The 14,586-nt window shown below is 40.2% G+C and overlaps 1 protein-coding gene and 1 non-coding gene across 2 annotated transcripts; both read right to left on the reverse strand.

The window, feature by feature from the left end:
* Window positions 1-463: 463 nt before the first annotated feature.
* On the reverse strand, window positions 464-8,210 carry clptm1l (CLPTM1 like). Its single transcript, XM_037474211.2, has 18 exons — window positions 7,937-8,210; window positions 6,882-7,098; window positions 6,706-6,800; window positions 6,335-6,524; window positions 5,765-5,955; window positions 5,585-5,663; window positions 5,014-5,131; window positions 4,799-4,893; window positions 4,483-4,567; window positions 4,097-4,200; window positions 3,863-3,928; window positions 3,612-3,662; window positions 3,396-3,478; window positions 3,254-3,288; window positions 3,072-3,127; window positions 2,672-2,716; window positions 2,315-2,430; window positions 464-2,221 (listed from the first exon to the last, which is right to left on the reverse strand). The coding sequence occupies exons 2-18, from the start codon at window positions 7,044-7,046 to the stop codon at window positions 2,137-2,139; spliced, it is 1,659 nt and encodes a 552-aa protein (XP_037330108.1). The 5' UTR covers window positions 7,047-7,098; window positions 7,937-8,210; the 3' UTR covers window positions 464-2,136.
* Window positions 8,211-8,522: 312 nt separating this feature from the next.
* trnah-gug (transfer RNA histidin (anticodon GUG)) lies at window positions 8,523-8,594 on the reverse strand. The gene has a single exon. It is a non-coding gene; the product is annotated as a tRNA-His (tRNA).
* Window positions 8,595-14,586: the final 5,992 nt, after the last annotated feature.

A 14,586-nucleotide genomic window follows, 5' to 3' on the forward strand; every position in this document is an offset into this window, starting at 1 on the left:
GTCAGGGCTTCCGGGCGCTGACGCCAGCACGCACATTGCGTGCGTGACGTCAGACGCAACCAATTGACCCGTATTCAAATTGTGCAGCTTCATTTTTATATTTAGATTTTTTTGCTAAATTAAATACGAGAACAGTATTTGTGATATTTTTCTTTTACAAATATTTTTCTTTTCAAAGTCAATTGAGTCGATTTATTTATCTTTTAATAGATTTTACCTAGATATAATAATTGTATCTAAATACAGCTGAAAGTTTGAGAAGTAAATTGAGTTAGTTGTACCAAAAATACATCCAAATGTATACATATAGATCACTCTGACAAACCTCTTGAGGTACTATATATTTTGAATATTGTTTCTGTGCATGCTTTGTGTAGTACCTGCTCACTAAAAGGCCCAAACTGTAAAGAAAATGTATACAAGAAATATGTCAAGAGGTTTTAAATCCATTGTGAACAAAATATTTAGTTGACAATTTTATTTAAATCAAAAACACAATCATTACAATTAAATAAATGCATTTGAAGGCAATTGTCTGGAAAATCTTGCCTGTTCACAGAAACAAACTTGAACACAATGCTTGAATTTTGTTCACACATCTAATATATCATAATATTAATAAAGAATTATCCAAGAACAAAAATGACAATAGAACAGAGAAATCAAGATGTGGCTGTAAATCCAAACGTAGTAATACTTTCCTCAAGTCTTACCATTATCAGTTTCCTTCATAATGTCAGTGTCTATTTGAAAACATCAGATGGATCATTTATGGTGAACATAAAAAAGCTTTGTAGAATTATTGTCACATTTGGCACCAACTAATTTTCTTGGCCATGATATGTAAAAAATACTCAAGCAGGTAAGATAACAAAACTAGAGTGGATCCCTTTGTTACAGTGGAATGAAAGTCAGTATATTGTAACATGCTGCAGCCATCATATGGACATAGCTAGCAAGTACATTATGATTCTTAAAATAAGAGTGATATCATTCAAATGTATAACTAATTCTTTGTTACCTTTTAGTTGCACTTTGAATCCTTGCTTAATCTTTTATGTGGTGGAGGAATAAGTCCAAAAACCCAGAAAGGAGTTAACATTTTTGTATTTCCAGTTCTTTTCCTTTTGGTTTAGAAGTCAATGTTTTTTTTATTTTTCTTGTTAGATGCTTGTGAAATAGAAAGTACAAAGATATGTTTTACGATATAAAACAGGTTAGCAGATACCCCTCGCCGTTTTGACAAAGCCCTCCATTCTCCCTCAACAGGAAGGTTAAACAGAGGGTCCCTCTGGAAAGAGCCCCATGGTTAAAACAGGTTTGCCTTGTCTACATTTTTACATTACTACATTCATACTTTTAAATTGCTAACAGTGAGAAATATTTTGACATTGGCCCAATGTCATATCATTTCTAGAAAAGCCCTCAATCTGAAACGGTAATAATTAACTGAGCAAAATCCACTTTCTTCTGGGTTGGGGTGCAATACACTTCTATAATAAAAATGTAGAAAATGAATGTAGTTAGATATGAGCTCATTAAAGTATTCTGAACCGGGAAATTTTAGACTTAACAATTCAACTTTAGAAAATATATATTTTAGCGTGGTCCTTCAAGAGATGTTTTAAATGTAATAAATCATACTTTTAACAGAGCAGAATTGTTCCAATTGACAAGGGATTTGATGGGCTTTGTCTTGTTTAAAGAGGAAGTGCTGACTTCACTTTAGTCACCAGTGTTTCATGGCAAAGCTGAGTAATGTCTGACCCATGGTTGCCATAGTCGTTAACAGTGTGCCGGCTATTCTCCCAAATCAGAAAAACACTTTTCCATGTTGTTGCCTCAGTTTGAATGGTTATCTTATTGATCTTACTGTTCCGCCACAGGCCCTAAAACTAAAATATTCCTCTCCTGACGGCAGATGGAAAATAAGCTGATGTTTCCCTTTCAACACTTTGCACGGTATTGAAAAAGACAAAAATCTTGATCTATTAGGTCCATTTACAATTAACTGACCCAGACACCTCTGGACCACTAAACCAGCTCAGATGACCCGTACCGGTCAGTGGTCCTAGTGCCCTGAAGATAGATCATGTAGGTACCACATCATGGAAGCCAGGGGCCTGTCTTTCCTCTTTAGTCCTTATGAGGCTTTCTTTTGGGTTTTTCGTCATAGGAAACTCCATACTCATTTATTCTTGTTTTATCCACTGGGTAGAGCCTGGGGAAGGGACACAGTTTGAGGTTAGACAACGTTTGAGTGTGTTTTGTTGTTGATGAAGGAGCATGTGTGTGTGTGTATGTGAGACTGTACCATCTCTGGTAGAGGTAAATAAGAAACACAACGTCGTCCCTGAAACAAGCCAGTCTGTGTGACGTTGGCATGGTGATGATGAAGGCAAACACATCGTCGATGAAGGTATTGAATGCCTGGCAAAAAAATAAAAATAAATCAAATATAAATCCATTGATAGTTTGAAAACAAAAAAAAAAACTGATGTAGGTTATGCAACGACTTCAATTAAATAATTGACATAACATTAAAATACAAAAATGTTGAAAATTGGTCAATATATCTGACGAAATTCTTGTTTTATTCTAAGAATATTCTCATTAAAACCTTACAATCCAAACAAATGTAAAAACCTACTAACTGGAGTCCTGTTCTTACCTTGTACATGAAGGCTTTCCACGGCAAGTGGGCCACAGATTTCAGCTGTTGAATGAAACATACGGTCAGTGAGATCTTTGAAAGACAAACACGATAAACTAAGTGAAATGCTGTGGAGCCAACTGCCAGGCCATATCAGAACAATCTCATGTCTCAGCAGCCACATTCTCCTGTTACGTCTGCAGCAGTTAAATGTTTAGACCTCTTGTGGTGCTATGATGGTGTTTTACTCTCAATAGGTAACGTTTTTTTTAATGTCATGGACATATCCTTTGTTCACCAGGAAACTCCCCGACGGGTTTTTGTAGATGTCTTTACATTGTATTTAATCCATTGGCACATTATACATCTTCATTAAAACATAGCACACTCTCTCACGCGTTAATCATGGTAAACTGACCTTATAGTTGACAAATAATTGAGGGAGCATGAAGAGGAAGCCGAAAGCATATACACCTGGAATCGTACAAAAACAAAAATTCTCCATTAGATGATAAAAATCAATGTTACAATAAGGTAACGATCTTGCAATCTTCATACTGTGAATAAAACATTAGTTTAAAAAAAAAAAAAAAAGCTTACCATTAACCAAACTGTTGATCAGCCACGAGTACCAACTAAAAACAAGGATCAGCAAACAAAAGGGAATAACAACTTGTGAGACAGATTGGTCAAAGATTAGTAGACATGTTTTGAAAATTGTGCTACATACGCGCACACACACCTCTTATATCGTAGATATATTAGCGCATACACAGCCCCTCCGATGCACATGGGGTAGAGGAGGAATGAGAGATACTTCATGGCCTACAGGAAAGAACACAACATAAGTGTGCATTCAGTTACAGCCCGTCCATTTTGTCCAGTAACAAACATGCAGTATTCCATTTGGTTTATTATATTGAATAGCCAATGCACATGTGAGTCTATTGTGTCTTACCAGAGTATCGTACTGCTCTGTTCTCCTCTCGGATTCATCCAATTTCCCAAACTGTTCCACAGAAAAGAAAAGCTCACACTAAATAACACGACATATTAAACTAAATTAAACTTGACATTTAAATTGACACAGCCAATATTCCACTTATTTGATTTACGATGGCTGTTGAGTGTGGCTTTTGCAATTTTAATGAGGAAACAGTTGAAAGATCAACTATTTGCACGCACACACATCTACATATCTACACCCACCAGGAATGTTGGTTTTCCTCCTTTCCAGGAAACCTGAATCTTAAGGGCCTTCTTCACTTTCCACACCTTCAACAAAAACATAAAGAACATTATGCACTAATCACCAGATGCATTCTTATAAAACCTGACAATGAAAATGTTATTGACGTACACGTGTCATGTCCATTGGGTTCAGAATGCCTGCAGTTGTGTAGTTAATATTGTGCGTGTGTGTTTCGGTCCGTGTGTACTTACTTCGATGATGGAGCCGACACCCGCCGGTATGAGGACGAGCAGGCTGGTGTGCTCGTCAAACAGATAGAGGAAAATCACGATTGTGCTGAAGCACCGCCATAGCACTGGGAAAGAGAACAGTAAACGTTACACCATCACCGCCCTGATAAGCTACTACGACGGGTGGAGGCTTCATGTGGATTGCGCTTAGTACAGCAAATGTTTTCAGCGAGCGTATCAAAGCGTTGATGAATTTGCAGAGTAGTGCTCCATCATCTCTCTTCTTAAACAGTCACAACAAACTTATGGTTTGGGGCCAAGTCTTGAGACCTTTCCTAAGTTTGCAATCAGTTCTTCATTTGATTGCCGGCCAGTATTGTGCTTTTCCGAACAACAAAGTCACCTACCGGCTTTGCTGGACATTCCCACCATGCTTTTCTTCTCCTTCCAGAAACTGATGTCGTTCTTGAATGCCAGGAAGTCAAAGAGGAGCTGGTAAAAAAAACAAAAAACATTTGTCACTCTAAACTTGATCATCGCCAGTTCATGGTCTGTAACCCTCAATGTTAGTTTTGTATTACATAATTTAAAAAAAAAGATCTATATGTCATCTGATATGTCTGTATTTGGTCTTTAAATAACTGTATTGTTCAGGATTGCATGCAGAGTTGTGGAGTTTCACTCGTTCAGTTTTAGGCGCAGTGCCCGGTGGGGAAGACGTACATGGAAGGCAGCTACAAGGAAGGTCAAAGCCAGGAAGTACAGGTTGGTATCCACAAAGATTCCCTTTATCTCATCAGCATCCTTTTCTGTGAAACCTGCAACACACACCAGGAGACAGACAATACGTGGTGTTAAGAGTGCAAGGAGTTTAGACTCTGTGTGTGTGTGTGTGTGTGTGTGTGAGAGAGAGAGAGTGAGAGTGAGAATTAACTTACCAAACTGTTGCAGGGAGAAAACAGCGTCTTGCATGTGGATCCAGAACCGTAGCCTCCCCAGAGAGATAGAGTCGTAGGAGATGGTCAGAGGGAGCTCCTTGGAGGTACTGTTGATCTCCTACAAATATACCAACACAACCACGGTCTTCAAGTTAACACGTTAAGTGACAGAGCAACATAATACATTTTATAGACTCAAAATCTTAATGTGAAATTGCCTCAGAACTCTGATATTCGGGGGGGGATTAAGCGCACAACTTTAATTTCCATCCATTTACTGGCAGTGAATGCAGTATAGTTTGATCAGAAGTTATTGCAATAGGCTTCTCGTGACTGTAATCATCCAAAAGCAGAGTAGTAGGACAGTTAACTGTTCTCCAGAATTGATTCCACATATTGACTTTGGCAAAAAACACTTTTGGTTTTTGTTTAATATTTCCATATAGCTTTTCTAATGTGTTACTTTGTCCTATTACATATTTACCATATATTTTCTTACAGAGGATCGTTGCATGTTTTTATGCACATTTCATCAGTGAATTATCAGATTTATTTGAATGTAAAAGCTTACCACAAGGTCCTTGACTCGGTTGCTGAGCTCGTCAACAAACAGCAGAGGTAAGTAAGCCATCTTCTTACCATTTTGGAATCTGAAAAATAAAATATACAAGTATGTATTGCGTTTAACGTCTACAAATGGCTGTAACGGCAAACACAAAGTGTGTCTCCGTTTCTGTATTCGCTGTCTTACACTCTGAGGTATCTGTGGACATCTCCAGGCACGTTCTCTTTGTCGAACACAAAGTGGTCTCCCACAACGTTGAGCGTCAGGCGGGTGCGCCAGTGGGACACTGGGTGATCTGCTGTGGAAGCGGTACCAGCTCCGGCCCCTCCTGTGGGCTTACTGCCGCGTTTCTTCTGCTGGGTTTCTTCTTCCTTCCCCTGTGGCATCACATGGACAAAGCGATTGCACTGCTAAACAAACGTCTGAATGTTACTTCTACATCTGTTGATAAATAATGGGGCTACAAGTTTGAGTATTAATAACAGTATTACAAAATAGCAATGCCTGCAAAAGCTACAAATAAGTAACGATATAAATCTATTTTAACATCATACAAAGCAAGTGTGTGAAATAAAACTACAAAATAAGTACTACACTATAACTATATGGTGACAGTAATAAAAAGACAACACTCAATCACAAAGCAAAAGCAAGTATTCTTAAACATGAGAGCTACATAAAACTGAGGTAGTTACCTTACGCTCCTCCCCGTACTCTAAAACGCCCATTATTCAGAAAACATGGACAACTTGGTACCTGTGTTTGATCCTCTCCGGATATCAAAGAGATTTCTGCCGGTTTAGGGACCATGTAAGTGGTGAGCTGAGCCACCAAGTGGACCTGTCGCGGATCCTGCCATGGAGTGATGCCAGCTTGATGAACGAATACCAGCGCGTATAAAGTTCCATTGTTGCGGGTCTTCTTAGAGAGGGAGACATTTACTATCCTGAAGGTAAAAGAGAGGAAGAGCACGAAAGGTCAGATGCTACTTTCACCTTGTTTTGTAACGTTTATCAGAGTATGGCGGCAAGTAGATGCATCCGAGTGAACTGATCAGATCGGAGTACAGAGAGGCCTCGGGCTCATCCTTTTATTATTTCTCCTTCCTATGCAAGAGAGCGACTGACCTCTCAAACTTGCTGTTGACGTCAAATGTTTCCTCTTTGTGGATCAAAGTATGTCCTCCTTCTGCATCGGGCCGTAGTGCAGTGTAGATACTCAACTGGATAAACACAGATTTTGAAGTATATGACCACACAGATCATCACCAGAGCGACCGCTCTTCTCTCCACACGTCACTGACCTGCAGTTTTGGCTCCTGTGCCAGATAGGGTGTGAAACAGTTTTCCCCTTTGGGGCTGTCGCAGGGTTTCGTGTACACTATCCCGTACATCACCCAGCAGGTGTGGAGCACGTACACCACAAACACACCCACGATCAGGCTGGTGAAAGACGTCTTCAGGAACATGATGCCCGCTTCGTCGTCTTGTTACGGCGAGCCGAGGAGCAGGGCCATATATCTGCAAATAAGCAGTCGCGGGTATAATGTGCAAACAAAAACATAAAGGATCAATGGTGACTTCATAATGTGAATGAATGGTGCAGAGTCCTCACCAGCAGGCAGAGGCCTGTCAGCTGAGAAATGAAATGAGACAGAGCAGGAAAGTATGCAAACGGCTGCACAGTCACCATGTGGGACTGCTTAAGACTTCCTTCCGCAATCAATATGCTGCCATAATAATTTCATCTCTTTTGGTTCGGTTGTTTAGTGGTATTTTGGAGTCTGGTTTAACGTGTTTTCTCCCATTGTGCCTTGTGATGATATTGGGACGATAAGGCCTCACTCCAATTCATTTCATCCAAAATGAGTTGGATGGGCCTGAGGGCTCTATGCATTATACAACCGTTGTTCCTTATTTTGTTCATTTTGTTATATTACAATATACAGGCAGCTTCGCTTCTTAGATGGTGAGTGAATAAAAACATATCCAAATAGCTCAACAGCTGTTACTTCCATCTATCAGACCTATTGTGAACACTTTGTTAGGCTACTTAGTGCTGGGGTATGCCTATTTCGCAGCGCGGTTGCAATAAACTTGTGGCAGTACTTTAACACCATTTGATTCATTTTAAGTCGTCTAGAGAAGAACGTCATCTTAAGCCCTTGAAGTCCATCTGGTGGAGTCTCGGTAGTTTCACTTGACACGATGAGAGATGTGTTTTCGCTTATTGAACTCTGCGGTCCACCCATCAATCTTATTTACACAGCGCCCGATTAAAAGGTTGTAGACTTATGGTCCTCTCGTGTGTTGCGATCCATAATGATAGTAAAATGCAGATGATAACGTTTAAACCTACCGCAGTTAATAAGGCAGGCTGTCAGTGACCGGATGCTCTCCGCCGGCTATCCGTCCATTAGCGTTACCGGTTCCACCGACGCGATTACATCGACTCATCAAAGCCCTTCACCGTTTTTGAGCTGAAGGCAGCTGTTCCATTCAGCGGGGAAACCGACGGTGTGCTCAGATACTCCTACCTAAATAAGCGTGAGGTGGATCAAAATCTCCGCCATTCGCTTCCTGGTTGTTTTCTTGCACGGGATTTCGCGGCTGATAACGCGAGACTTGACATCGCCGAGACACTCGAGGAATGACGACTAAAGTTTGGATATAGCTACTATTTATGCAATCAATGTAATCATTTATGGTAAATGATTTGGATGTATATATTATTACCGCTAGATTTGAGGGGCATTCGTTTAATTACTTAAATTCTCATTATCGACCAGCCACGTGCAAATTGTGATTGCGGAAAATGTGAACGATGCGGCAGATGTGCCTTTGTTTAGTTTCTGTAAGTAGGATAGTTTAAGTATTTTTCAAATAAGTATATGTTTCTTCTAAATTTCGTTCATTCACGTGCCTAAAATCCTTAGAAAATAGACTGCCGTGACCCGGATTCGAACCGGGGTTGCTGCGGCCACAACGCAGAGTACTAACCACTATACGATCACGGCTGGCCACCGTCCCTGAGAGACTTTCAGGCAGCTTTTTAAAATAGACTAAAACCATTCAACATCCAATACGCATTTTCTTTCTCACACAACACAGGGAAAAGGAGAATATATCATATGTGTGTATATGTCCCCGGACAATTTTTTTTTTTTTTTTGATTGATTTGATTTCTTAGCAGAAACAGTTTCCACTCCTTCTTTTATATTATTTATGGAAAATAAATGCTTTAAACTGGTGTACTCTGTCCACAGTTGCTCTGTTGTTTTTCTGGTTCAGGTTGTTTCTGAGTGAGACGGCAAAGCAAATAAATGAATGTTGTACATTTACCCCAAATTGTTGTTGACCACTTAAACTTCCTTTTTACATCAACCTAACTGCCCCCTGATCCAATGCTGTTTATTGTAGGGCTGTGCAGAAAGGACTGAATTCCCTTTTAACCAGATTTATACTGCTTAAAAACCTAGTTCATTAAGGTACTGTATTACCAATGTACTAAATGGCGTTTTCCACACACCTTTATGACAGCGTTAATGATAACCTCGTCAATACAGTGTCAGGGCGGGCTGCAGTTCCCCGAGGGTAAAATACATTTTCACTTTCAGGCACAGAGCAAATACAAAACTGCAGAGATTTTGGTCTTCTCTTCTCCCTGAAATATTCTTAATGTCAAAGTGACATTTAATCAGTGATATCTGAACTCACTGTTTGTATCTAAAAGACATTGTAACCTACTTAAATCCCTCCTGTGCTGAAGAAGGTCAAGCTCACCTGCCTCTTTGAGTTCAGGCCTGGGGCACCGACCTCAATCTTCTAGCAGTGCTTGTATCTCTCAGTGTTTTCTTATCTCACATGTATCACAGCCTCACCCTTCCCCCCCCTGCAGTTGGCCTACGTGTTGACGTGTCCGCTGTGTCAACACGGTCCTATAATTTGTCCAAGAGCTCCCGTAACCTCAATGACTGAGAATATACATTAGCTGTGAGTTCAGCACCATCATCCCGAAAGTGCTCTGTGGGCAAATTTCCCAACTGAACACCATTTCATGAATCTGACAGTGGAAATGATCATGCTTCCGCTGTATCATCCGTGACCTCATCAGTCTTTGCTTTAGAGAGAGAGATGTGCTCGATCCACTCCTCTACTCCAAGTTCACCAATGACCCCTCGCCTCTCGCTCACTCAATGTCAGATGTCAACACAGAGGAAACAGACTGTCTTTTATTGTGTGTGAACATCTTTCTAAATGAAGGAACCTATTATATCTTGCTGCTTTGCTCTGTCCTATTTTGTCTTTGATGAAGTTGACATAACCTTTATCTGTATCTTTTTGCTTTTTCTTCATACCTTGAAATAGAGTTTCCAAATCCATAAATATATCAAAGGACACTGTCCTAAAATGTATATATTTTCACTAGACCTTTCACAATAAATCACAAATAATCTGAATGAGAAGCCTCCATAAATTATGTTTATTTTGCTAATGAGAGGAAAACAATAATAACCACAATAAATGTATATTTGTAATTGATGAGAAAAATGAAAAAAAATGAGCTGGCCAATTGACTAACCAGGAGAATTTATTTGCCACATTTATTAAGTATTTAAAAGCAACGTATCTTTCTTCAAAATGGCTTTTCTTCCTTTCAATACAACATAAAGCGATACAGAGATAACAAATCGCACAAATCCAGTCTTCTCATGAGATCGATACAAACAATCAACTGAGTTCTTGATGCACTGTAGTTTGTTGATGATTTTCCTGGATGTGCCGTAGAGAGGATGCTGTTGCAGTAGTACAGTCGAGAGTTGATGAAGACTTGGAAGAATGTTTTTAGAGGCCGAGGAGCAGAGGGAGAGGCGAAGATGGACAAAGGCCCTTTTATGATGGAAATTTTCTTGATATTGTTATCCAGGATATGTACAGAATTAAGTAATAGTAGATTGCCATGCTAGTACTTTTACTGCAAACGATATAGAATATGAAGGCTTCTTTTATCCCCATTCATTTATAAATGTGATAAGAGGTCCATGTTTAGCACTAATTTGGGGCTTTATTTTGAGGTCATAATCCATTGTTGTATTGATTTACACTGAAAGGAGAGCATGAATAAGAAGTCTCTCTGCATTACAGTCAAACCTACCAATGTAATGAAATACTGTGAGCCTTTGGGCGGAGCAGCACATGGAGAACAGTCCAGAAAAGAAAAAAATGCAAAGACAAAAATGTCATGACTTTAGATATATGGCCAGCAGAAGGGCAGAACTTTCCCCTGATGTATTCCACACCCGTTCACTTGTCAGATGTGATTAAAGGGCTTCAGCCTATCCCATACCAGTGATCTACTTGTTCCCTTCCCTCAGGAAACCCCAGTCACATACGTTAGCTAAATTGCTGAATTTTTGGTCCGCTGTGAGCCAGTGAGCAGGAGAAGATCCTCGGGCAGGTTCTTCTTCCCTCCGTCTCAGTGGGAGACTGAAGGTGACCGAACCTTTTGCTCTCAGGGCCTCTGAGCTCTCAAACACCCAGCTGGGGAATATTGCGCTGGCAGGTTCAGGGTCTTTTGAATCACTTCTCTTCCTTTACTTCTATTCAGAAAATGATTCTCTGTCCGCCACTTTTCTCTATTATGCTGATCTATGTTCTTCGAGGATTTCCATTTTCCGCGACTTTGTACATCTACTCCACTCCAGTAAATGTTAAAACTTTTTGATACAAAGCATTTGTTTGACAGCTGTAGTTTTCCAGATTAAGATTTTGGATACATGTTAACACACAGCAATATTTAACTATTTCCTTATGCATTAGTAACCACCATCCAATTATAGAATACATGATGAAATAACTGACTGAATAATGAGTACTCTTAATAGAAAGTTCGATTAATCATTTTTTTTAACTTCCATTTCTCCACTTTACTTATTTTATGTTGTTTCTCATATTTGTGTCACGCACAATGTGGTAACAATGAAAACATTTGACTTCATCTTCATAATATCCATATGAAACCTTGCTGATTACACAACATTTCTTTTCAAAGGCAAAGCTGTTTAAGCAAGCAGCTCTGCCAAAGTGTCCTCGAGCTTACTGTGCTGATCTCAAGCTGAACCAAATACATTAATATTGTGCAGCAATGTTTTTCATGTCATATGTTTGTTTGAAGTATTTAATATATTTTTACCTTGGTGGCGGTAGAGTTAAACATTTCACCACTCAGTGGCGCAACAGCTCCATCCCCCCAAAAAACAGACACATTCGATCCTTTCGTTAACCGTTCTGCAGCTGCAACGTGCTCTCTCCTCCTCAGTTTCCCTTCGGTCGGTCCTGTCTGTATGTCTGTCTCCGTCCTTCCTCGATACTCCGCGATGATCCATAATCACTGCTCCGCGCGTCTCCATCAACATCCATCACTCTTTATGGAGTATCGCAGTCAGGGGTGGAGAGGAGAGAAATCGTGAGGGAGAGAAAAAGACTTGGAGTCAGGGGCAGAGAGAAGGCTACTCAGCACTCTGTTACCAAATGACCTCCCACATAGAAACAATGTGTCCCTGTCCACACATTTTCAAAGCAATTGTCTTGAAGTTTTAACCCAGCACTCTTTGCTCTCCAGGCTCTCCAGACAGTCCAGCTCCCTATTTGAATACATGGTGCACATACCTTTTTGAAAAGCTGTAGCACAATAAAAATGGGTAAAAACGGCAGGTGAACCCATTCAGCATGTTCTGAATGCCTTTATCATTTCACTAAAAACGTATCATATATTTGTTTTTAATGAAACAAAATGAATAAATGCAGGTTAATATAAGTTGGCTTATTGAATAAACTATGCAAAACAGAAAACCAAACTACGTGAATTACTTTTTTGGCTTTATCTTACAACACAGAGATGATGAGGAAATTAAAAAATCCAATTAAATGACAAAAATACAAGTGCTTGCTCAAGTGCTAACGTATATATTATAAATACTTAGGCAATTTAATAAGTCTAATATCAGCAACTTAAAAAGACCCCAAGCCCTCAAAAGCAACAATCCCAAGCTTGGATGCTACAGAGTGGCATGAAAGGAGGCATAGTGGATGACATTTCTGTTTTTGTGGCTCTGTTTTCAAATATTTGTGTCTCGTGGAGGCCTGCCTATCAAAAAGTAATACAAGTTGGGGTTATATAGTGAATTCATTTGGTCCAACGTCCAAAATTGTGGGTTTCTCCTATTTTCCTCCAGAAGGGACAGCCCAGCCAAATAGGGTGAAGGTCTCGTTTCTGGCCTCGTTTACATCCCTTGTTCCAGAGACATCACCTTTCTCTGCAGGTTCTCTGAACCAAACCCAACTCAATAAGAGTTATATGTATTAGTTTTGATTTTCCTTCTATTTTGGGGAGGACTTGATATAGTTATTTTGTGCAGGGGGATTGAACTCAGCACAGAGCAAGCAATTGTCGAAAATATCAAGAATTTCATAACATATGATCACAACGCATTATTGGTGCTATGGATCTAACAAAACACACCCGGGAGTATCGGTATTGCTGTTTTCATGCCCCACATAGCAGCTGGAATGTTATGAGTTGGCGAATGGATGTGCCACTCAACTACAAAGACCCTGTACTTGACTGCTGCTGCACTTCGATTAAAGCTTAGGTGGTGGAGAAATGGTTAGTTCCAGCAGCTAAAGGGCCCCGAGCCTGTGGATGGAAGGCTATGATTCTTCTATGATTTTCTATCAGTCCTGAAACTAACAGCCAACATGGTTTACTGTGTGTGTTTTTGTCTTTATTATATCGACAAAGGTCCACAGGGGAAGGCCTAACCCTCCAGGCTTTATCTGTCTTTCTAAAGGATGTATTTGTGTCATTTGTCATGAGTGCACCAAAAAAGAATCCAACCCTTCCTTCTAAAATATGGGCTACTTTTTTGAATGATAACTTTAAGGGAAAATGATGCTTTGTTGCAGCGTATTAACCCAGGACCTTATCATTCTGTTCAGTATATGGGGAGGCGAACGGAGACGGTCCTTCTGAGTGCACAGGTGCAGTAAAGAATCTCTGCGATACGTACTGTGGAGATAAGGCGGAAAATCATTGGAGTGGTCCTTCAGGCAAGACAGCTTGCTTCAGTCGAGCCATCCGGTGCCAAACATTGCAGGTTTTGGTTGGCGGCTACTGAGCAGCAGCTCTCAGCTGTGAGCGAGGGTAACTCTGTGAGTTAGATGCAGGGTGGGGGAGTGTTGCTGAAAGGGAGTGAACGTGTTCACTGAACCTTTTCTGGGTCATCAACACTAAAAAAGCCACCGGTCTCCCTCCTCTCATCTCAATCCAAGCCATCGCGTTGGTAATTTAGAGCGGGTGTTAAAAGGAAAATAACGTGCCTCATTTAAATGCTAATTTGTCTTCAGCAGAATATTCAGTACAATCGCAACAGGTTGGCAGAATATATAATGTAATGTGTGAGAGCCCATAGATCAGGCACAAAGAGAGATTCCCATCCACGATTCAATAAAAATCCTTTAATTATCTTTTGTGTACCAGCAGCGCTGCATAAATACCTGGAAAACCAGTGGTTTGCACAACTGAAAACTTGTAACCATTACCTTTGCTTCCCCATCGGTGGGGACAGTAATCCTCAGATTCAGTAGGTCGTCCTTCCCTTTGTCCTCCTTTTACTCCATTTTTCTTTCCTTACCTCTTCCCTTCGGTTCTGCCCAACCACCAGCTCTGCATTCATTTTGATTTCAAAATCCATGTACAATAATAATATCCCTTCCTTTCTCTTCCACCCTTCATTGCCATCCTCCTTCCACACACACACATCCACACACACACACAAGGATTTCTTCAACACTGACACTCTCCCACACTTTTAATTTCTCCCAGGTCTCCCTCTCTGCCCTGCTCACTCCCTGTCTATCTGAATCTTTAACCTCATTCAATCCGTCTCTGTGTGTCATTGTCTCTGTCACTACTTCTCTGTCTCTGTCACAAGCCGTCTGCAGCCATCC

Source organism: Pungitius pungitius, chromosome 17, assembly GCF_949316345.1.
Source record: "Pungitius pungitius chromosome 17, fPunPun2.1, whole genome shotgun sequence".
Classification (NCBI taxonomy): domain Eukaryota; kingdom Metazoa; phylum Chordata; class Actinopteri; order Perciformes; family Gasterosteidae; genus Pungitius; species Pungitius pungitius.

Coding starts and splice junctions, on each gene's coding strand:
- clptm1l (XM_037474211.2), bottom strand. CDS start 7,046: ATGTTCCTGAAGACGTCTTTCACCAGCCTGATCGTGGGTGTGTTTGTG. Junction 5,132..5,584: donor ACCGAGTCAAGGACCTTGTG/GTAAGCTTTTAC, acceptor GTATATTTGTAG/GAGATCAACAGTACCTCCAA. Junction 2,222..2,314: donor ATTTACCTCTACCAGAGATG/GTACAGTCTCAC, acceptor TCCCTTCCCCAG/GCTCTACCCAGTGGATAAAA.